We start from the raw sequence: 23,336 nt of genomic DNA on the forward strand, positions 1-23,336 counted from the left end.
TATGTATCTGGATCACATGTAACCAGCCCAAACACCTAAACCCACTGATTATTGCTGGGTTGTATAATTACAGGTGATTTTTAATTTCTTCTTCGTGTTTGTGTTTATTTTCCACAAGGAACGAGTGGGGAAAATTACGTTTCATTAATCAGATTAAAAAAGGATTTTTTTTTTAAGGTATCTAAAACAGAAGGGGAGTATATAATGAAACATGTCAAGTGTGGTAGCGTTAATAATGAAAATAGGGCTTCCCTGGTGGCGCAGTGGTTGAGAGTCCGCCTGCCAATGCAGGGGACACGGGTTCGCGTCCCGGTTCAGGAAGATCCCACGTGCAGTGGAGCGGCTAAGCCCGTGAGCCATGGCCGCTGAGCCTGCGCGTCTGGAGCCTGTGCTCTGCAACGGGAGAGGCCACAACAGTGAGAGGCCCGCGTACTGCAAAAAAAATAAAAATAAAAAAATAATGAAAATAGGAGACAGGAGAAGATGGCGGAAGAGTAGGACGCGGAGATCACCTTCCACCCCACAGATACATCAGAAATACATCTACACGTGGAACAACTCCTACAGAACCCCACTGAACGTTGGCAGAAGACCTCAGACCTCCCAAAAGGCAAGAAACTCCCCACGTACCTGGGTAGAACAAAAGAAAAAAGAAAAAACAGAGACAAAAGAATAGGGACGAGACATGCACCAGTGGGAGGGAGCTGTAAAGGAGAAAAGGTTTCCACACACTAGGAAGGCCCTTCACGGGCGGAGACTGCGGGTGGTGGAGGGGGGGAGCTTCGGCGCCGCGGAGGAGAGTGCAGCCACAGGTGTGCGGAGGGCAAAGCAGAGAGATTCCCGCATGGAGGATCGGGGCCGACCGGCACTCACCAGCCCGAGAGGCTTGTGTGCTCACCCACCGGGGCGGGCGGGGCTGCGAGCTGAGGCTCGGGCTTCGGTGGGAGCGCAGGGAGAGGACTGGGGTTGGCGGCGTGAACACAGCCTGAAGGGTTTAGTGCACCACGGCTGGCCGGGAGGGAGTCCGGGAAAAGTCTGGACCTGCCGAAGAGGCAAGAGACTTTTTCTTCCCTCTCTGTTTCCTGGTGCGCAAAGAGAGGGGATTCAGAGTGCCGCTTAAAGGAGCTCCAGAGACGGTCGCGAGCCGCAGCTAACAGCGTGGACTCCAGAGACGGGCATGAGACGCTAAGGCTGCTGCTGCCGCCACCAAGAAGCCTGTGTGCGAGCACAGGTCACTCTCCACACCTCTCCTCCCGGGAGCCTGTGCTGCCCGCCACTGCCAGGGTCCCGGGATCCAGGAACAACTTCCCCGGGAGAAACGCAAAGCGCACCTCAGGCTGTTGTAACGTCACGCCGGCCTCTGCCGCCACAGACTCTCCCCGCATCCGTGCCCCTCCCTCCCCCCGGCCTGAGTGAGCCAGAGCCCCCGAATCAGCGGCTCCTTTAACCCCGTCCTGTCTGAGCGAAGAACAGACTCCCTCCAGCGACCTACAAGCAGAGGCGAGGCCAAATCCAAAGCTGAACACTGGGAGCTGTGAGAACAAAGAAGAGAAAGGGAAATCTCTCCCAGCAGCCTCAGGGGCAGCGGATTAAAGCTCCACAACCAACTTCATGTACCTGCATCTCTGGAATACCTGAATAGACAACGAATCATCGCAAATTGATGAGGTGGACTTTGGGAGCAAGATAGATTATTTTTTCCCCTTTTCCTCTTTTTGTGAGTGTGTATGTGTATGCTTCTGTGTGAGATTTTGTCTGTATAGCTTTGCTTTCACCATTTGTCCTAGGGTTCTGTCCATCCATTTTTGTTTGTTTGTTTTTGTTTTACTTTTTACAATTTTTTCCTTAATAATTATTTTTTAATTTAAAACTTATTTTATTTTATCTTACTTTATTTTATTTTTTCCTCTTTCTTTCTTTCTACTTTTTCTCCCTTTTATTCTGAGCCGTGTGGAGGACAGGCTCTTGGTGCTCCAGCCAGGAGTCAGGGCTGTGCCACTGAGGTGGGAGAGCCAAGTTCAGGACACTGGGCCACAAGGGACCTCCCAGTTCCATGTAATATCAAACGGTGAAAATCTCCCAGAGATCTCCATCTCAACACCAAGACCCAGCTTCACTCAACGACCAGCAAGCTACAGTGCTAGACACCCTATGCCAAACAACTAGCAAGACAGGAACACAGCCCCATCCATTAGCAGAGAAGCTGCCTAAAATCATAATAAGGCCACAGGCACCCCAAAACACACCACCAGACGTGGACCTGCCCACCAGAAAGACAAGATCCAGACTCATCCACCAGAACACAAGCACTAGTCCCCTCCACCAGGAAGCCTACACAACCCACTGAACCAACCTTAGCCACTGGGAACAGACACCAAAAACAACGGGAACTATGACCCTGCAGCCTGCAAAAAGGAGAACCCAAACACAGTAAAATAAGCAAAATGAGATGACAGAAAAGCACACAGCAGATGAAAGAGCAAGGTAAAAACCCACCAGACCTAACAAATGAAGAGGAAATAGGTAGTCTACCTGAAAAAGAATTCAGAATAATGATAGTAAATATGATCCAAAATCTGGGAAATAGAATAGAGAAAATGCAAGAAACATTTAACAAGGACCTAGAAGAACTAAAGAGGAAACAAGCAACGATGAACAACACAATAAATGAAATTAAAAATACTCTAGAAGGGATCAATAGCAGAATAACTGAGGCAGAAGAACAGGTAAGTGACCTGAAAGATAAAATAGTGGAAATAACTACTGCGGAGCAGAATAAAGAAAAAAGAATGAAAAGAACTGAGGACAGTGTCAGAGACCTCTGGGACAACATTAAACGCACCAACATTTGAATTATAGGGGTCTGAGAAGAGGAAGAGAAAAAGAAAGGGGCTGAGAAAATATTTGAAGAGATTATAGTTGAAACCTTCCCTAATATGCGAAAGGAAATAGTTAATCAAGTCCAGGAAGCGCAGAGAGTCCCATACAGGATAAATCCAAGGAGAAACATGCCAAGACACATATTAATCAAACTGTCAAAAATTAAATACAAAGAAAACATATTAAAAGCAGCAAGGGAAAAACAACAAATAACACACAAGGGAATCCCCATAAGGTTAACAGCTGATCTTTCAGCAGAAACTCTGCAAGCCAGAAGGGATTGGCAGGACATATTTAAAGTGATGAAGGAGAAAAACCTACAACCAAGATTACTCTACCCAGCAAGGATCTCATTCAGATTTGATGGAGAAAATAAAACCTTTACAGACAAACAAAAGCTGAAAGAGTTCAGCACCACTAAACCAGCTTTACAACAAATGCTAAAGCAACTTCTCTAGGCAGGAAACACAAGAGAAGAAAAAGACCTACAATAACAAACCCAAAACAATTAAGAAAATGGGAATAGGAACATATGTATCGATAATTACCTTAAATGTAAATGGATTAAATGCTGCAACCAAAAGACACAGACTGGGTGAATGGATACAAAAACAAGACCCGTATATATGCTGTCTACAAGAGACCCACTTCAGACCTAGGGACACATACAGACTGAAAGTGAGGGGATGGAAAAAGATATCCCATGCAAACGGAAATCAGAAGAAAGCTGAAGTAGCAATTTTCGTATCAGAGAAAATAGACTTTAAAATAAAGACTATTACAAGAGACAAAGAAGGACACTACATAATGATCAAGGGATCGATCCAAGTAGAAGATATAACAATTGTAAATATTTATGCACCCAACATAGGCGCACCTCAATACATAAGGCAAATACAAACAGCCATAAAAGGGGAAATTGACAGTAACACAATCATAGTAGGGAACTTTAACAACCCACTTTCACCCATGGACAGATCATCCAAAATGAAAATAAATAAGGAAACACAAGCTTTAAATGATACATTAAACAAGATGGACTTAATTGATATTTATAGGACATTCCATCCAAAAACAAAAGAGTACACATTTTTCTCAAGTGCTCATGGAACATTCTCCAGGATAGATCATATCTTGGGTCACAAATCTAGACTTGGTAAATTTAAGAAAATTGAAATCGCAGCAAGTATCTTTTCTGACCACAACACTATGAGACTAGATACCAATTACAGGAAAAGATCTGTAAAAAATACAAACACATGGAGGCTAAACAATACACTACTTAATAACGAAGTGATCACTGAAGAAATCAAAGAGGAAATCAAAAAAAACCTAGAAATAAATGACAATGGAGACACGACGACCCAAAACCTATGGGATGCAGCAAAAGCAGTTCTAAGAGAGAAGTTTACAGCAATACAATCCTACCTTAAAAAACAGGAAGCAACTCAAATAAACAACCTAACCTTGCACCTAAAGCAATTAGAGAAAGAAGAACAAAAAAAAAAAAACCCAAAGTTAGCAGAAGGAAAGAAATCATAAAGATCAGATCAGAAATAAATGAAAAAGAAATGAAGGAAACAATAGCAAAGCTCAATAAAACTAAAAGCTGATTCTTTGAGAAGATAAACAAAATTGATAAACAATTAGCCAGACTCAAGGGAGAAGACTCAAATCAATAGATTTAGAAATGAGAAAGAAGTAACAACTGACACTGCAGAAATACAAAGGAACGTGAGAGATTACTACAAGCAACGATATGCCAATAAAATGGACAACCTGGGGGAAATGGACAAATTCTTAGAAAAGCACAACCTTCCGAGACTGAACCAGGAAGAAATAGAAAATATGAACAGACCAATCACAAGCCCTGAAATTGAAACTGTGATTAAAAATCTTCCAACAGGGCTTCCCTGGTGGCGCAGTGGTTGAGAATCTGCCTGCCAATGCATGGGACACGGGTTCGAGCCCTGGTCTGGGAAGATCTCACATGCCGCGGAAAACTGGGCCCGTCAGCCACAATTACTGAGCCTGCGCGTCTGGAGGCTGTGCTCCGCCACGAGAGAGGCAGTGATAGTGAGAGGCCCGCGCACCGCAACGAAGAGTGACCCCCACGTCCCACAACTAGAGAAAGCCCTCACACAGAAACGAAGACCCAACACAGCCATAAATTAATTAATTAATTAATTTACAAAAAACAAATCTTCCAACAAACAAAAGCCCAGGACCAGATGGCTTCACAGGCAAATTCTATCAGACATTTAGAGAAGAGCTAACACCTATCCTTCTCAAACTCTTCCAAAATATAGCAGAGGGAGGAACACTCCCAAACTCATTCTACGAGGCCACCATCACCCTGATACCAAAACCAAAGTTGTCACAAAGAAAGATAACTACAGGCCAATATCACTGATGAACATAGATGCAAAAATCCTCAACAAAATGCTGGAGAACAGAATCCAACAGCACATTAAAAGGATCATACACCATGATCAAGTGGGGTTTATTCCAGGAATGCAAGGATTCTTCAATATATGCAAATCAATCAACGTGATACACCATATTAACAAATTGAAGGCGAAAAACCATATGATCATCTCAATAGATGCAGAGAAAGCTTTCGACAAAATTCAACACCCATTTATGATAAAAACCCTGCAGAAAGTAGGCACAGAGGGAACTTTCCTCAACATAATAAAGGCCATATATGACAAACCCACAGCCAACATCATCCTCAATGGTGAAAAACTGAAACCATTCCCACTAAGATCAGGAAAAAGACAAGGTTGCCCACTCTCACCACTCTTATTCAACATAGCTTTGAAAGTTTTAGCCTCAGCAATCAGAGAAGAAAAAGAAATAAAAGGAATCCAAATCCGAAAAGAAGAAGTAAAGCTGTCACTGTTTGCAGATGACATGATACTATACATAGAGAATCCTAAAGATGCTACCAGAAAACTACTAGAGCTAATCAATGAATTTGGTAAAGTAGCAGGATACAAAATTAATGCAGAGAAATCTCTGGCATTCTTATACACTAGTGATGAAAAATGTGAAAGTGAAATTTAAAAAACACTCCCGTTTACCATTGCAACAAAAAGAATAAAATATCTAGGAATAAACCTACCTAAGGAGACAAAAGACCTGTATGCAGAAAATTATAAGACACTGATGAAAGAAATTAAAGATGATACAAACAGATGGAGAGATATACCATGTTCTTGGATTGGAAGGATCAACATTGTGAAAATGACTATACTACCCAAAGCAATCTACAGATTCAATGCAATCCCTATCAAACTACCACTGGCATTTTTCACAGAAGTAGAACAAAAAATTTCACAATTTGTATGGAAACACAAAAGACACCGAAGAGCCAAAGCAATCTTGAGAACAAAAAATGGAGCTGGAGCACTCAGGCTCCCTGACTTCAGAATATGCTACAAAGCTACAGTAATCAAGACACTATGGTACTGGCACAAAAACAGAAATATAGATCAATGGAACACGATAGAAAGCCCAGAGATAAACCCACGCACATATGGTCACCTTATCTTTGATAAAGGAGGCAAGAATATACAGTGGAGAAAAGACAGCCTCTTCAATAAGTGGTGCTGGGAAAACTGGACAGGTACATGTAAAAGTATGAAATTAGAACACTCCCTAACACCATACACAAAAATAAGCTCAAAATGGTTTAAAGACCTAAATGTAAGGCCAGACACTATCAAACTCTTAGAGGAAAACATAGGCAGAACACTCTATGACATAAATCACAGCAAGATCCTTTTTGACCCACCTCCTGGAGAAATGGACATAAAAACAAAAATAAACAAATGGGACCTAATGAAACTTCAAAGCTTTTGCACAGCAAAGGAAACCATAAAGAAGACCAAAAGACAACCCTCAGAATGGGAGAAAATATTTGCAAATGAAGCAACTGACAAAGGATTAATCTCCAAAATTTACAAGCAGCTCATGCAGCTCAATAACAAAAAAACAAACAACCCAATCCAAAAATGGGCAGAAGACCTAAATAGACATTTCTCCAAAGAATATATACAGATTGCCAAGAAACACATGAAAGAATGCTCAATATCACTAATCATTAGAGAAATGCAAATCAAAACTACAATGAGATATCATTCCACAACGGTCATAATGGCCATCATCAAAAAATCTACAAACAATAAATGCTGGAGAGGGTGTGGAGAAAAGGGAACACTCTTGCACTGTTGGTGGGAATGTAAATTGATACAGCCACTATGGCGAACAGTATGGAGGTTCCTTAAAAAACTACAAATAGAACTACCATACGACCCAGCAATCCCACTACTGGGCATATACCCTGAGAAAACCATAACTCAAAAAGAGTCATGTACCACAATGTTCATTGCAGCTCTATTTACAATAGCCAGGACATGGAAGCAACCTAAGTGTCCATCAACGATGAATGGATAAAGAAGACGTGGCACATTATACAATGGAATATTTTTCAGCCATAAAAAGAAATGAAATTGAGTTATTTGTAGTGAGGTGGATGGACCTAGAGCCTATCATACAGAGTCAAGTAAGTCAGAAAAAGAAAAACAAATACCGTATGCTAACACATATATATGGAATCTAAAAAAAAAAAAAAAAAAGTCATGGAGAACCTAGAGGCAAGATGGGAATAAAGATGCAGACGTAGAGAATGGACTTGAGGACACAGGGAGAGGGAAGAGTAAGCTGGGACAAAGTAAGAGAGTGGCATGGACATATACACTACCAAACGTAAAATACATAGCTAGTTGGAAGCAGCCGCATAGCACAGGGAGATCAGCTCAGTGCTTTGTGACCACCTAGAGGGGCGGTATAGGGAGGGTGGGAGGGAGGGAGGCGCAAGAGGGAAGAGATATGGGAACATATGTATATGTATAACTGATTCACTTTGTTATAAAGCAGAAACTAACACACCATTGTAAAGCAATTATACTCCAATAAAGATGTTAAAGAAAATAATGAAAAAAGTATATGTAAGGGGCTATGCAAGAACAAAATAACAAATATTAGCCCAGGATTTATTTTGATAAATTACAACCCACAAATATTCTAGAATGTGCCAGTGACTAGACTAGCTGAAAAAATTCTAAAACACGAAGTACTTGGTCCAAAATACTTTAAAAATTTATTTTAAAAATATTTATAGCTGATCATAGGAAAAACACGGATTTATACTAGATGATTTACATATATATTTTAAAAAAATATGCCCTGCTGAAATCTGTAGCACATTATTCCAAGTCTGATTATTGGAAAGAAACCATTTGTTACTCTATGTGCTCTCAGGTGCTTTAATTTAATGGCTTCTACGACAAAAAGCTCATTTTTGATCTAGGAAGAAGCATCTCAGGGTACTGAATTGGGTGGGAGTACCATAGCCATAAAGCAGCCTCCCTCCAGAGGGAAATTCAAGTTTCATTATGTCAAATTGGGCTTGAAATTACAGCCACTGCTCACAAATGTTAGTTTTTAATAGAATAAAATGTCATCCCGGGGCTTCCCTGGTGGCGCAGTGGTTGAGAGTCCGCCTGCCGATGCAGGGGACATGGGTTCGTGCCCCGGTCCGGGAAGATCCCACATGCCGCGGAGCGGCTGGACCCGTGAGCCATGGCCGCTGAGCCCGTGCGTGCAGAGCCTGTGCTCCGCAACGGGAGACAGCACAACAGTGAGAGGCCCGCGTACCGCAAAAAAAAAAAAAAAAAAAAAAAAGTGTCATCCCGTGGAACTGACACTTTACAAACCTGAAGAAGTGTTTTCAAAACAAGTTTTTTTATTAGTATTATAAATGTAAATGTTCAACTGAGAACTGAGTCATCAACTAGTTTCTCTAATTAAATTTTTAACCTGGAATAAAGAATACACTTAAAAACCTCGACTTCTACATCAAAGCAGTAATTCCACCGAAAGACCAGATTACGTAAGTGATAACACTTATCTCTATCCATTTGGTTTCACTAAAGTAGGGCTCAGGTAACATGCTAGAATATTCTGATCCCAGACTTTACAGTCACTTTCCTTGCAGCTTCATTTTCACTTGGGCACTTCCTTCTCTTTGGCTCCAGCGTCCCTTCTTAGCCCAAATGGGGACAGAGCAAAGGCTTAGAGAAGCTAGTCTAGCTCCAACCGTCTGCATAAATAAACTAGGCAATGGTACTGGGTGTTCTGCATTGTTTTTTAATAAATAATCTGTTCATTCTTGAAGGAGGGTGGTCTAACAAGGAGACTCTCAGGGACTGTTCAGTGAGCTACATAAGACGTGCATTTGCAGCTTACCTTTATTCAAAATCCTCTCTCCCCTCATACAGATTTTTCTCCCTCCAGCGCAAAAGAAAGGTATTAAAACTAAGACTGAACGCTAATCAGAGCTGCTCAAGGTAACTCCTAGTACCCATCGCTTCCTTCATTAAGAAAATCTGCTAGCGGGTCTTCCCTGGTGGCACAGCGGTTGGGAATCTGCCTGCCAATGCAAGGGACACGGGTTCGAGCCCTGGGAAGATCCCATGCGCAGCGGAGCAACTGGGCACATGAGCCACAACTACTGAGCCTGCGCGTCTGGAGCCTGTGCTCCGCAACTAGAGGCCGCGACAGTGAGAGGCCCGCGCACCGCGATGAAGAGTGGCCCCCGGTCGCCGCAACTAGAGAAAGCCCTCGCACAGCAACGAAGACCCAACACAGCAAAAATAAATTAATTAATTAAAGAGTGAAATACCTTGTCATTAAAAAAAAAAAGAAAATCTGCTATCAAAAAAATTATGTGTGGGGACTTCCTTGGTGGTCCAGTGGTTAAGACTTCACCTTCCAATGCAGGGGGTGTGGGCTCGATCCCTGGTTGGGGAGCTAAGATCCCACATGCCTCATGGCCAAGAAAACAAAATATAAAACAGAAGCAATATTGTCACAAATTCAATAAATACTTTCAAAATGGTTCACATCGAAAAAATCTTTGAAAAGTTATGTGTGTTTATATTTAGCTCGGTATTATGATTTTTATTTAATAATACACACACACACACACACACACACACACACAGACACACAGCAGGCTCAATCTCTTCATCTCATTGTGAACTTGTAAAAGATGGCAGACCAGGACCTCTGCCCACACTGGAGACTTGGAGTGCACGGTGAACCTAACATATTGGAGCCCAGGGGTGGGAAAAGCCCCCCTCACCACCCAGGACCACGAGTGGAGGTCTTCGTCCACAACAAGCATCTCAGTTACGCCCAGGGCTTTGGGCTTTGGGGTTTGGTACGTTCATCCCTTATTCATGACCTGATTAACTGCTCTTTAATACTTTCATTTGAAAACCCTCAGTAGGATTCCAAATACTGATGAGATGTCTTCTTGGGTTCCTCTGGTTTTGCTGTTATCTTAGGAGTTTCCCCAAATGCAGGACTTTAGAGACTCTTGGGCACCCCGGATGGCTGGTCAACCTAAGCTACAAAACTGGGACAACACTGCCTACTACAAAAGCCACTGTCAGGAATAAATTCTATTCTGCAGCAAAGCATCTAGGACATGGCCTAGCAGATGCTATGCGATCCATAAATGTTAATTATCACTATTGTTATCAGTGTTACATCCTCGTGGTCAAAGCAAAGAGCAAGCACGCAATCCTCTCCTGTAGGTTTTTGGTGACTCAGAAGGTCATGAACACCCTGCTCTGCTCCAGGTAGACAAGAGAATCATTGGGATTCAGAACTGCATCCCATCATCTGAAACAGAGAGAGCAAGCCGCCTCGTGGGTGGCTGCTGCATTTTCCGCTTGCTTTGTCCGTCAGCACCATGACCAGGGAGCATCCCTCACTGCTGTTCACCCTTCCTGTGCCCTGTGCACAGAGCTCTGGCGAAGAGCAAGTCGTGACCAAGAGAAGAGATTCGTGGAACAAGAGTATGTGAACAGGGCTTCCCTGGTGGCGCAGTGGTTGAGAGTCCGCCTGCAGATGCAGGGGACGCGGGTTCGTGCCCCGGTCCGGGAGGATCCCGCATGCCGCGGAGCGGCTGGGTCCGGGAGCCATGGCCGCTGGGCCTGCGCGTCCGGAGCCTGTGCTCCGCAACGGGAGAGGCCACAGCAGTGAGAGGCCCGCGTACCGCAAAAACAAAAAATAAGAGTATCTGAACAGAGTCAGAAGGATGGCCAGACCCCTTACCAAAAAGCCATGGGGCAGGATGTAAGACAACAGAAACTCAGTAGGAGATTAAAATGACAGAGATACAACATCACTAGTTATTAGAGAAATGCAAATCAACACTACAGAGGCGCCACCTCACACCGGTCAGAATGGCCATAATGAAAAAGTCCACAAATAACACTTGCTGGAGAGGGTGTGGAGAAAAGGGAACCCTCCCACACTGCTGGTGGGAATGTAAATTGATAGAGCCACTATGGAGAACAGTATGGAGGTTCCTAAGAAAACTAAAAATAGAGCTACCATATGATCCAGCAATCCCACTCCTGGGCATATATCCAGACAAAACTATAATTCAAAAAGATACATGCACCCCTATGTTCATAGCAGCACTATTCACAATAGCCAAGACAGGGAAACAATCTAAATGTCCATTGACACATGAATGGATAAAGAAGATGTGGTACACGGAACTCCCTGGCAGTCCAGTGGTTAGGACTTGGCTTTTTCACTGCTGTGGCCCCGGGTTCAATCCCTGGTCAGGGAACTAAGATCCTGCAAGCCGCAAAGCACAGCCGAAAAAGAAAAAGATCTGGTACATATGTATAATGGAATACCACTCAGCCATAAAAAAGAATGAAATAATGCCCTTTCCAGCAACATGGATACAACTAGAGATTATCATACTAAGTGAAGTAAGTCAGAAAGAGAAAGACAAACACCATATGATATCGCTTATATGTAGAATCTCAAGTATGACACAAATGAACCTATCTATGAAACAGAAACAGAATCATGGACATAGAGAACAGACTGATGGTTGCCAAGGGGGAGGAGGTTGGGGGAGTTTGGGGTGAGCAGATGTAAGCTTTTATATATAGGATGGATAAACAGCAAGGTTCTACTGTGCAGCACAGAGAACTATATTCCATATCCTATGATAAACCATAATGGAAAAGAATATAAAAAAGGAATATATATATATACACATATATATATATATATATATATATACACACACACACACACATATATAAAACTGAATCACTTTGCTATGCAGCAGAAACTAACACAACATTGTAAGTCAACTATACTTCAAAAAACAAAACCATGACAGAGATAACGCAAGGAAAGGGATGAGAATGAATCAAATGGCTCAGAGAACAGGCAAGACAAGCAAGCAGGTTTGCTAAATGTTTCGGCAGCAATTTGGCTAAGAGACTGATAAACTTATAAAAAAATCTTTAGTTAAAGAGACAGAATCCAAAACTCCATATATCTCCATGGGAAACATCCAAAGGAATGTATGTTTGCAAATAGCAACGTCGCCCATCTGCTGCAGTGTTGGTACGTTTTCTCAGGAAAGAGCTGAGGGTCCATTAACAGTCCCATGACACTGCAGGATATCTTTCTGTCTCTGGCTGGTCCCTCTGATACCTAGGTGACTTCCTTAACAAGTCCCTGCAGAAGGCACAGCTGTCCTGGGTCTGGGATTTTTCCCAAAGAGCGCCAGCTGAACAAGCTGTCCAATCTCCTCACTGCTCACACAGGCGCACCCAGGAGCTGCAAGGAAGTGAGAGAGACAGGGCTGTCAAACCGTTCCCGGCCAAGGAATTCCCTGGTGGCCCAGTGGTTAGGACTCCATGCTTTCACTGATGGAGCCCGGATTCGATTCCTGGTCGGGGAACTAAGATCCCGTAAGCTCTGTGGCGCAACAAAAAAAACAAAACAAAACCATTCTGGCCAACCGTCCTCATGGCCTGGGGAGATCAAAGCATTCTTTGATCCATTCAAAAAATATTGACTGAGCACCGTCTCTGTACCAGATACTATTCTAGCCACCAAGCATAAAGCAGTGATCCTTTCCTCATGGGGCTTACGGTCTAATGGGGAGAAAAATAATAAACATATGAACACAGAAATACATACCATGGGGTCAGGTGATGGTATGAATTGAATGGAGCCCCCCCCCCCAATTCATCTGTTTAAGTCCTTTCTTAGTCTGTTCAGGCTGCTATAACAAATACCGTAGGCCAAATAGCTTATAAATAACAGACATTTATTTCTCACAGTTCTGCAGGCTGGGAAGTCCAAGACCAAGGCAGATGAGGCGTCTGGTGAGATCACTCTTCCTGGTTCCTAGACAGCATCTTCTTGCTATAGCCTCACATGGAAGAACAGGCAAAAGAGCTTTCTAGGGTCTCTTTTTTAAGACCAGGAATCCCATTCATAAGGGCTCTGTCCCCATGGCCTAATCACCTCCAAAAGGCCCTACCTCCTAATACCGTCACATTGGGGATTAGGTTTTAACCTATGAACTTTGAGGGGACACAAACATTCAGACTAGCCCCCAGTACCTCAGAATTTCACCTTATTCGGCAATAATGATCTTGACAGAGGTCATCAAGTGAGGTCATTAGGACGGACCCTAGTATGACTGATGTGCTCATAAAAAGGGGAAATGTGGACACAGAGACAGACACACACAGAGGAAAACAATGTGAAAATACACAGAGAGAAGAAAGCTATCCCCAAACCAAGGAGAGGGGCCTAGAGCAGATCCTGCCCTCACAGCCCTCAGGAGGAACCAACCCTGCCAACACCTTGATTTTGGGCTCTGGCCTCCAAAACTGTGTGGCAATAAGTCTCTGCTGTTTATGCCACCCAGTGTATGGTACTTTGTTACAGCAGCCCTAGCAAACTAATACAGGTGGTGAGAAGCACTTTGAAGAAAGACAAAGCAGGGTGAGGGGGCAGAGAGTGACAGGGGACAGGAGCAATAGAGAGGGTCATCAGAGCGAGGCCATGCTGCCCTCCAGGACTCCAAACAGGCCCAGTTCACTCCACCAGTACCACCCGCCAGAATGCTTCGAGCGTGGACAAAATAGCCCCAAAGGGTCCCAGGAATATTTTTACACACGTGCGTACACTTGACTCGGTGCATTTTATGTCCAAGTTAAGAGGCAGCTATTGCTCCTTTAAAGGTTTTCATTTCCCTTGATGCTCCCTCTTTTTCTTTCTTCTCAACCACCCACCATCAACTGTATCTATCACCTTTCCCATGAAGAAATAATGGGACATGATTCAAACATGTCCTAGCAAGAGTCAACGTCTTCCAAAAATCTGTCCACACTCTATCATGCCCTTTCCCTGTGACCGAGGCATGGTGGGGGACAGGAAGGCAGAAATTAGGCATGCCAAGCCAAGGTCACAGTCATAGGATCACCTGCCTAGCCCGAGTGTAACCTGCAACTTCAGCCCAGTTAGCACAGGTGCTAACACGCCAAGGTGATCCAAATCCTGATCCCAACATACAAACCTCCATTCAGACAGCATTGCTGGCACAGATGGGCAACGAAGCAGTGGTTCTTAACATTTTGGGGGTAAATAATTCCTTGTAGAATCTGATGAAGTCATGGATCCTTGCCCCAGAAATATAATTATACACATACAATTTGTAGGGGTCCATGGAACCGCAAAGCTCCTTATGGCCCCTCACTAGTTAGTAGAATCCAGGGAAATAACCTCTGCAATGGTGAGGATGACCAAGAAACAAAGACAAAGAATAAGCAGGGAGCAAGCAAGGTGGAGGAGGCTTCAAAATATATCACTGGAAGAGGACTGATGGCCTTAAAATATAAAAAGTGCCTATAAATCAATAAGAAGAAGACCAAAAACCCAAGGGAAGATGGAGAATGGACATGAACAATTAACAGAAATGAAATCCAAACTGTTTTTGGACATATGAAATATGTTCAATTCACTTACAAATATGATAAACTACACATAAAAAAGATACCATGTTTAATCTACTAGATAGGCAAAGATCAGAAAGTTTGAGAGTACCTTATATCGATAAAGATGTGGAAAGAAACTCACATACCAGGTTGATGGAAGTATAAACTAGGACAACCTCTTTGGCAGGCAATTTGGCAATATTCGTCAACAGTTAAAAGTCATACCCTTGGGAATTCCCCCGTAGTCCAGTGGTTAGGACTCAGAGCTTTCACTGCAGGAGCCCAGGTTCGATCCCTGGTTGGGGAACTAAGATCCCACAAGCTGCACAGTGTGGCCAAAAAAAAAAGAGTCATACCCTTTCGCCTAAGACTAGGAATTTATCCCTCAGATATACCTGAAACATTTACAAGATGACACAAAGGCACAGATATTTACTGCTGCACTATTGGGGAATAAGAAAAAATTGTATACAACCTAAATGTCCATTCTTTAATTGTGCTTAATTCCTTAAGTAATGTCCATTGGCATACTTATCAAGGAATGACTAAGTAAACATGGTACCTCCATACGATGAATACTATGCAGTAATTAAAAAGAATAAGGCAATTCTGTAGTAATTTGGGGGAAGGATGTTCAAGATATATTGTTAAGTGAAAAAAGCAAGATACTGAACAGCATGTATAGTGTAAAAATATATTTCCCTATATCTATACCTTTACAAATGCATGCATACGGAGTATCAAATGTATGTACACTTGTATGCAGATAGAGTATGTTTGGAAGGATACACAGGAAACTAGAAGTGGGGTTGCCTCTGGGGAGAGGAACCCATCACTGAGGCACACAGGTAAAGGCAGAATTACCCTTCACTGTATCCCCTCTTGAAACCTTTCCATTTAAGACCACGTGTCTGTATTTCCTATTGCAGACTTTAGCCAAACGAATCTTAAAATACACACACACGTGATTAAAAACCAGAAAGAAACCAGTCATTAGAAACTGCATAGCTGTAGGGAAGAGCCGGTTCGCTGGAGGTAGACGTGGTAAGAGGGTGTTAAGAGATGGCTCCCACCCGAGCAATCCTTCCTGTCACCCGAATGTCCCGAATCATGACTCTGTTTGGCAACAATCCAATTTCCCACAGCTCAGGAGTGATGGGGGAGGGACGATCTCTCCCACTGTCTCTGATTAGACACGCTGGTCGACAAGTTAGCCCGACTCTGTGGACATAAAGTCCTCAAGAGAAAACACATGAAAGTACCCCAAAGGTACCCACAAACCCAACAGTGAGCCCTGAGCATCTTATGTGAAAAGAAACGTGAGGCCAGAGTATTCCCAGGATGCTCCCTGTTAGGAAGTAGACTGTGGCTGTTCCCTCATTTCAGGTGGAGAAGCATCATAACCAGGTGGGCAAGGTAGGGCGGGAAGCTGCCCACTTTGTTTACGGATCCGGCCTGGACTCAGATCAAGACCCTGGACTCTGGCCTGTCTCTCCCAGTAAGCAGTGGACACCTGGCCGCGCTGCACCACTTCCCTTTCTGGACTAAGAACTTCCTCCCCAGCTGCTGACCTCTGCTGCGAGCTCACCCCGGGAACTACCCTCAGCAAGTGTCCAAAGCCACGCCCCTTCCCAGGGCAGCCCTCACCCAATGACGGGTCCAGGGTCCAAAGTTACAAAGGCTCAGTCCCCTCGCCCCAACCTGGACACCTCAGTAGATATAAAGATGCAGAGCCCCAGCTTGGACCGCTCAGCTCCAGAGTGCAGCATGGCATGGCGGGGGGCTTCAGCTGGGACTCCATCGGGGCCCAACTTCTGCCTCTGCCCCATGCTGCCTTGCCCCTCTCCTCGCCTCTCCTCCCCTCACAGGTGCTGGGCCCGAGTATACACCCTAAGATCACATTCCCCTCCTTCCTTATAAGGAGAGGGAGATTTGGAGACAGAGAAGACACACAGGGGAAAGAAGGGCATATGAAGGCAGAGGCAGAGATTGGGGTGTTGCATCCACAAGCCAAGGGATGCCGGGGATGGTCAGCAAACACCAGAAGCTGCAAAAGGCGTGGAAAGATCCTCCCCTAGAGCTTTCAGAGGTTCTGCCAACACCTTGATTTTGGACCTGTGGCTTCCAGAAGTCTAAGAGAATACACTTCTGTTGTTTTAAGCCACCCAGTTCGTGGTCATTTGTTAGGGCAGCCCTAGCAATAGAGAAGAGAAGAGAAGGTCAGAGGAAAAATCTACTCAGGGCATACCTCCACGTAGTCAACAAAGGTAAGGACACCAGCGAGTTGGTTCTCACCTACCCAGGGCTGCTTCTAGCAACTAATGAGAAAATGCATGGAAGACCCTGAACGTGCCACAAGGCGTTATACCGCTGAGCTGGCGTTCAGGAGACAGGAGAGGCAACAGCTCTGTCTACCTTTGTAGAAGTATCTACCTCCTCAGGTACCATTCAGGTCCCGTGGTTCACCCCTTTCCTGCTGGTCGTCCTACCAGCCAGCACCATTTCATCAGAGAGCATGAAATTCAATTCAGGTCAGCACTTGAAAGTGGCCAGGGCCCAGGCTGAGCAGAGGAAGAGGTTTCACCAGTTTGCTAAAAGTAAGGCTTGGGGATTATCTACAGGTTTCAATTAACCAAGAGAGCAGGTCGCTGGGTTACCATGAATAATCGAGATGGGACGTACATCCCGAGGTAAACGATACTTGGTGTCCAAACCACCTTCCCACAGGACACCCAGTCTGCTCCTCTCTCTGGGCAGACACGGCTGCCACTCCCCACACCTCCTGGAAAAGTTAACCCCTGGGATGGATGACTGCCACGCGGCACTGGAACAGCCACCAGCGTGCGGACCGCTGTCGTTGAGCCCAGCCTGTGCCGGTGACTCCACACCCGCAGAGAAAATGTCAGGCTGTGTCCTCTTCGTGGGCACTATTCAGCACTGTTGTGCTGACTCAAAGCGCCCTTTGAAGTCCATGGGACCTGCGTATCAATGAACACTGAGAAGTGAGCCCAAAGTGCCAATTTCCATCATTCACAAGGACTTCAAAAAGATGAGGCAGTGCAGGAAGTTCAAAAAGATTGTGCCTGTGAACTGCAGCATGCAATCTCGGAAACTATAGGCACTGCTTTATCACAAGCAACACACTGAGCAGGTGCTTTTCCCCAATGCCTTTCGCTTGCCAAGAAATCCCTGCTGGGGACTAATAGGAATTTCCAGTTCCCTAGGCATTTCTTGAGCCTCAGAGCTATTACCCCTAAATTTCTAGCACTTAAAAAAAAAAAAAAAAAAATACAGGATTTAGCACCTGTTTGTTTCCGAAATACTTGCTAAAAACAGATCTGCCAAAAGGCCACCTCTAAAATTAGTCCTATTTCCTGATCCAAAAAACATAGTAAATTGTATTTTTAGTAACTCCTTCACTCCAGGTATCTGGTGCTGTCATGCTTGAAGCATAATTATTGGCAACTTCCTAAGCAAGCAACCCTTATTTTTAGCCCCAAAATAGCTCCAATGAAAGTGATAAACAGGTTTTGTTTTTTTTTAACCAAGGGTTAGAACAAGGTAAACATCTCAACCAATCATTTTCTGTACCTAACTTTGTCTCTCAGAGAGACTTAATCACACAAAAAAAGTAACTGTGGCCTCAGCTATTTTTCCCTTTTTGCAGCTTTGCCTACCTGTGGGACCTGCTCTATACTTGAGATACCCCTATGCTCTTCTCTCTAAGCCTCTGCAACTATATTCTTTCATCTTTAAAGTGAATAACCTATCAAGTACCAGAGACTGTGCATTTCATAGGTATTGGGGCCTGATACCAAGGCCGCAAGCACACCTCTTCCTGCACATTTCAAAGTTATCACTTAATACTCCTGCACAGCAACGTTGCTATTTGTCTCAAAGCCACTGAGAATGCTTTTTTTCAAAGTCTGATTTTGTGATCATTTTCCCTTGTCTAATCATCAACTTAGTCAAAGACAGACTGAGAACGTGCGGGTTAAGAGTTTCACATGATCGAGTGAATGATTTATTTTCAAAGCCGCGTTAACGGAGGATGGCAGCAACTCAAAGCTACAGGAGGACAAAATTAGGTCTTGCCCAAAGCCATCCTTTCTTTTCCAGTGGTAAAAGGGCACTAGATTCAAATGACTTTCAAACAACTTCGGAGAGAGGCTGGCCAAAAAATAAAAATAAAAATACTGTCCCGCAGGCAGTGGTGGGAAAAGGAGCCTCTTGATAAGATAGGATTGAAGCCTGATTGAAAGTCAGGAAAAAGCGGCTCCGTTTGTCAGACGGACTCAGACGGTAATTCTCAGCGAGCCATGTAGGATGGCACCCAAAGCTTTTTGGAAACGAGCGCCAAGTCAAAACACAACACACACACACACACACACACACACACACACACACACACACACACACCCTAAGCCAGCAACACTCTGGCTGTTGGCATAAATCACCCAACACAACGTGCACAGTTTGAGACTGCAACTGCAGGCGTGGGGGTACCTCCCCTTCTTCCCTTTCTCCATCCCCCTTTGCAGATTTTTCGTGAACTGATTCCTCAGGACGGGCTGCCCTGGATCCTTCCACTCAGGGGATGGCGTGGGGGGGATACATTTATTTCTTAGGACAGCCTTCATGACTTAATTCCCCTCCCGCGGTGGTCTGTGTCCTTTCCAAAAACAAGGAATAGAGAAAAGTGAAGTGCTTTCTCCAGAAAGTATGCACCTCTGCAAAGGGGGAATTATTGAAGGGAGGGGCCCTTCTGGAACACTCACATCACCCACTCTGGGGACACTTCGTCTCCTCCCTTCCTCTGGGTCCTGTCACCTCGAGGTCTCCCCTTGTTTGGCTCACAGGAGTAACCCCTCTCTGGGTGAAAACCCTCTTAATAGGTCACCTTGTAAAGAGACCTGGAGGCTGCAAATAGTGTGAGGTTGACTTCACCTTTGTTTTGGCCTTAGTAAGACATTATCCAGCACATGAGTGGGGCTGGGGACTCATGAACTCAGCAATACTTCCCAGGCAGAATCATGTACACACACACACACACACACACACACACACACACACACACACACACACAAACATTTTAATCTCTACGATCTGCCAAAAACCAAATCTTTTAGTTAAGCATTAAGGTGTTGGATCTGGGAGATAAAAAGCTATGAATGACACCCATTGTTTCTTTCAAGCTGGCCATTAAGTGAACTAAAACCCAGATTTCTCACGACGCCTGCATTCCCTGAGCACTGATTCTCAGGGCTGAAGTAGGGCACATCGGAAAAATCTCTCAACCTCCTTCTCCACTCTAAGAACCACATTCCTTAACTAGATCCAATCAATTAGTCCAGCACAATAATTTTACATCCAATTAATTGTTCCTCCCCTTGTGGAGAGGAAGTGAGATGCATCATTTAAGAAAGACAAGATGAGATAAACGGGCGTTAGCACCTAAGGGTGAGGGGGAATCCTCACCGGACCCCATCCGGGCAGGAATTCCCCACATTTCAGTGAGCCTTCGGGCCCAGCACTGAGCTCCAGAACCCAAGCATCGGGCTAGGGACTGAGCTCTGAGTGCATCCGCGGGCAGTGCAGCCAAAACGAACAGCCTGATGTTAAGAAGCAAAAATGCAGCGGAGAGGAGCCGGACCCACAGCACGGACTGGAAAGGGGAAGGCAGCCCGAAGCAGCTGAGCCGCAGGGCAGGGGAAGCAAGCGTGCCTCTAACGTTGCCCATTCTGCTGTCAGCATAACGCCCCGTCTCTTTTTGCTAAGTTTCAAGAGGAAACACACACAACTAGACTGAATCCTATACATTTCGAATCAAAATAAAGTTCTACCCCCGTGTGCCAGGCACGGAGAATTGAGCGCACTGTAGTTAGCTAGCTGGGGCCTCGGGCATCCCCGTGCCATGACGGGATGTGTAAGTTCCCAGCCCACTGCGAACCCAGGAGTAAACGGTGCCGCGCTCCCTTTGGACTAGAATGAGGTTTGGAGTTTTTTGGTTTTGTTTTTGTTTTTCTTCTTCTTCTTCTTTGAAGAGTTACTCAATTCAGTGAGTTCATCCTGAACACTCCCATTTTGCATGGAAATTCCAGCAAGAGGCACTTTTAGAACTGCTCACCCTAACCCCACTTACCCAAAACAAAGGGCACCCCATCCAGAGCGGCTGTAGGAAAAGGACAAGTGACAAGGGTGATGGAGACCTGCACTCAAATGCAAGGGGCTCCAGGACACACTGGGGAACCGAGGAGGGAGATTACAGACAGGTGAGGCTTGGGACTGGCGGGCAGGGCAGCTCGCCCAGTAATCAGAGGTCACACAGCAGTGCATTCCCAGGAACTTCCAGGCCGGACAGAGGATCCCAGGGCAGAGGGTGGAAGGGCAGGTAGGAAGCCTGGAGCTTCCCACTCCCACCCACACTGCTGATGCCTCCCTGGTGAATGGGCCACAAAAAGGGGCTACTACCCCACCTGTGCTGAGCAAGCCCCAGCCTGGGGGGAGCCTTGAGTCTCAGAGGATCATGAGCTTGGGGCAACCCCAGCCTGAAGTGGCTCCAAGCTTAGGGTAACTCCCAGGCTGGGGCAGCCTCCCGGCTGGAGCCTCACCTCAGAAGTAAGTCATCATATTATGGGTTTCTTCTCACAGATCTAAGTTACAACTTCGGTCTAGCTGAGGCTTGCCTGGCAAGGGTTCGCACACTGCTAACGTCTCACAAGGCTGGAGGGGGTACCCTTGCAGGTGTCTGGGGTTCCTCCTTTGCTTTCCCCTCTTCTAGGAAGATAAGAAGGCGTCTCCCAACCTCTGAAATCTGGGGAGAGCGGTGTGTAGTTCTGTATCTGCCAGAGCAGGATCCTTACTGCAGCTCCCACCCCAGCGGCTGGAGTGAGGAGGGAAGGAGGGGATGATATGGGGATGCAGGCGTGGGAAGGGTGGGTAGAGGGAGGGGCGGCGCGTGAAAACCCTCCTGTGAGCACGCAAAACTTCCCCTAGCTGCCGCAGCCCACAAGCGGGTACGTCCCTGGGCTCTCGTCCTTCCCCCCACCTCCTACCCAGAGCCCAGGGTGCGGATCAGACTCTAAGTTCCCCCAAGGGCTGGCTAATCGGCTCTCCCACCCTCAGCGTAAGGGCCCACGCACTCCATTCCTGGCTCCAGCCTCTCCACTGATCTGCCGCCCCTACCGGCCCGGAGATCAGAGTCCCCCAGACCCCAGCCCACCCCACCCCCGCGCTGGTGTCCGCCAGGCGGCGCCCTTCGAGGAGCAAAACAGGCTGCGGGCGGCTTCGCGGGGAAACCAGTCGCCCCCCGGGGAAAGTGACCCCAGATCGCCCCTCGGGAAAGGCCGGTATCCCGGCTGCGAGGGTCTGCTCGCGCGTCTGGCTCGACCCCACTTTCAACCCGAGAGGAAAAGCCGACGGAGCGGGAGGCGCCCGTCCGGGGCTCCGCAGCCAGACTCGCAGCGCAGGGCTCTCCGCAGGGTCCCCGCCGCCCCTGCCTCCCCGATCCCCCAACCCGAAGGCCAGGGGCCGGCGCCCCGGGCGGCTCACCTTCTCTCCGGTCAGCACGTGCAGCCCCTCGCGCACCTTGGCGAAGGAGCCCTCGCCCAGCTTCCTGCTGCCTATGAGGTAGTTGCCCACGCGCTTGTGGTGCTGGAAGTCGCGGAGCCGCTCGCGGGGTACGCCGCTCACCCAGGCCGGCAGGAAACTTCCCTCGCAGGCCGCCGCCGGCCTGGCCGCGTCCTCGGCGCCGCCGCCGCCCCCGGGCGCCGCCGGCTCGCCCAGGAGCCCGTCCCCCGCCGCCGCCGGCATCACGCTTGCCCGCTGCCCGCGCCGCTCCGGCTCTGCTCCCACGGGCGCGGCTCCTCCTCCTAGTCCGGCCCACGCGACTCCCCCGGCTCCTCCCGCCGCCACCCCGCGCCCGGCCCCGGCCGGCCCGCGGCTCCCGCGCCCCGGGCCGCAGCCGAGCGCCGCGCGCAGACAATAGCGGTCGCCCAGGCCACAGGGTACCGGGGACCCGCCCACAAGAAGTTCTTCTTCGGAGGGTCGCCCGGGCCCCTTTCGGGACCCCGAGACCCTGCCCGGGGTCCCGTCCGGCCGGCTAGTGACAGTCGCCCCGCTCGGGTGCGCGGGGAACAAGCCGGCTGCGGAGGGGCGGGCGGGGGGGGGGGGTGCGAGGTCCGGTGCCCGGTCCCGGAGCCGGGGTGCCTGGTCCCGGAGCCCGGGCGCCTCGGCAGCCTCCGCCCTAGCCGCCGCGGGCTGGCCCGCACGGGCTCGTGTCCGGCTCGCTGGCTCCTAGCTGCGCGCCGGGCGGCCGCTCCCGCCCGAGAGCAGCGCGCGGCGGGCTGCAGGCGCCCTCTGGAAGGCAGCAGAAGAAAGCCCCATTCAGTTTGAATTTGCAGAAATTTAATCCGGGCGCGGGCGGCGGGAACAGATGCGAGCTCCACTCTGCAGCCTGTACACTTTCAAATCCCTCGTAGCCCCTCCTTCCCCGCGCGCAACAGCCAAACTCGACCCTCGCCGGAGAGGGGAGGGCCCTGGGAGGGG

At 46.9% G+C, this 23,336-nt stretch overlaps 1 protein-coding gene across 1 annotated transcript in view; it reads right to left on the reverse strand.

The window, feature by feature from the left end:
* HUNK (hormonally up-regulated Neu-associated kinase) overlaps positions 1-22,601 on the reverse strand; it is a gene marked incomplete at both ends in the record, with an annotated part of 109,390 nt that extends 86,789 nt beyond the window's left edge. The window contains one exon of the mRNA XM_082840239.1: positions 22,341-22,601. Coding sequence (XP_082696365.1) covers positions 22,341-22,601 — 261 coding nt within the window. The remainder of the gene's footprint in view (positions 1-22,340) is intronic.
* Positions 22,602-23,336: the final 735 nt, after the last annotated feature.

The sequence above is a fragment of the Leucopleurus acutus genome, assembly GCF_964270905.1.
Source record: "Leucopleurus acutus genome assembly, chromosome: 5".
Lineage (NCBI taxonomy): Eukaryota > Metazoa > Chordata > Mammalia > Artiodactyla > Delphinidae > Leucopleurus > Leucopleurus acutus.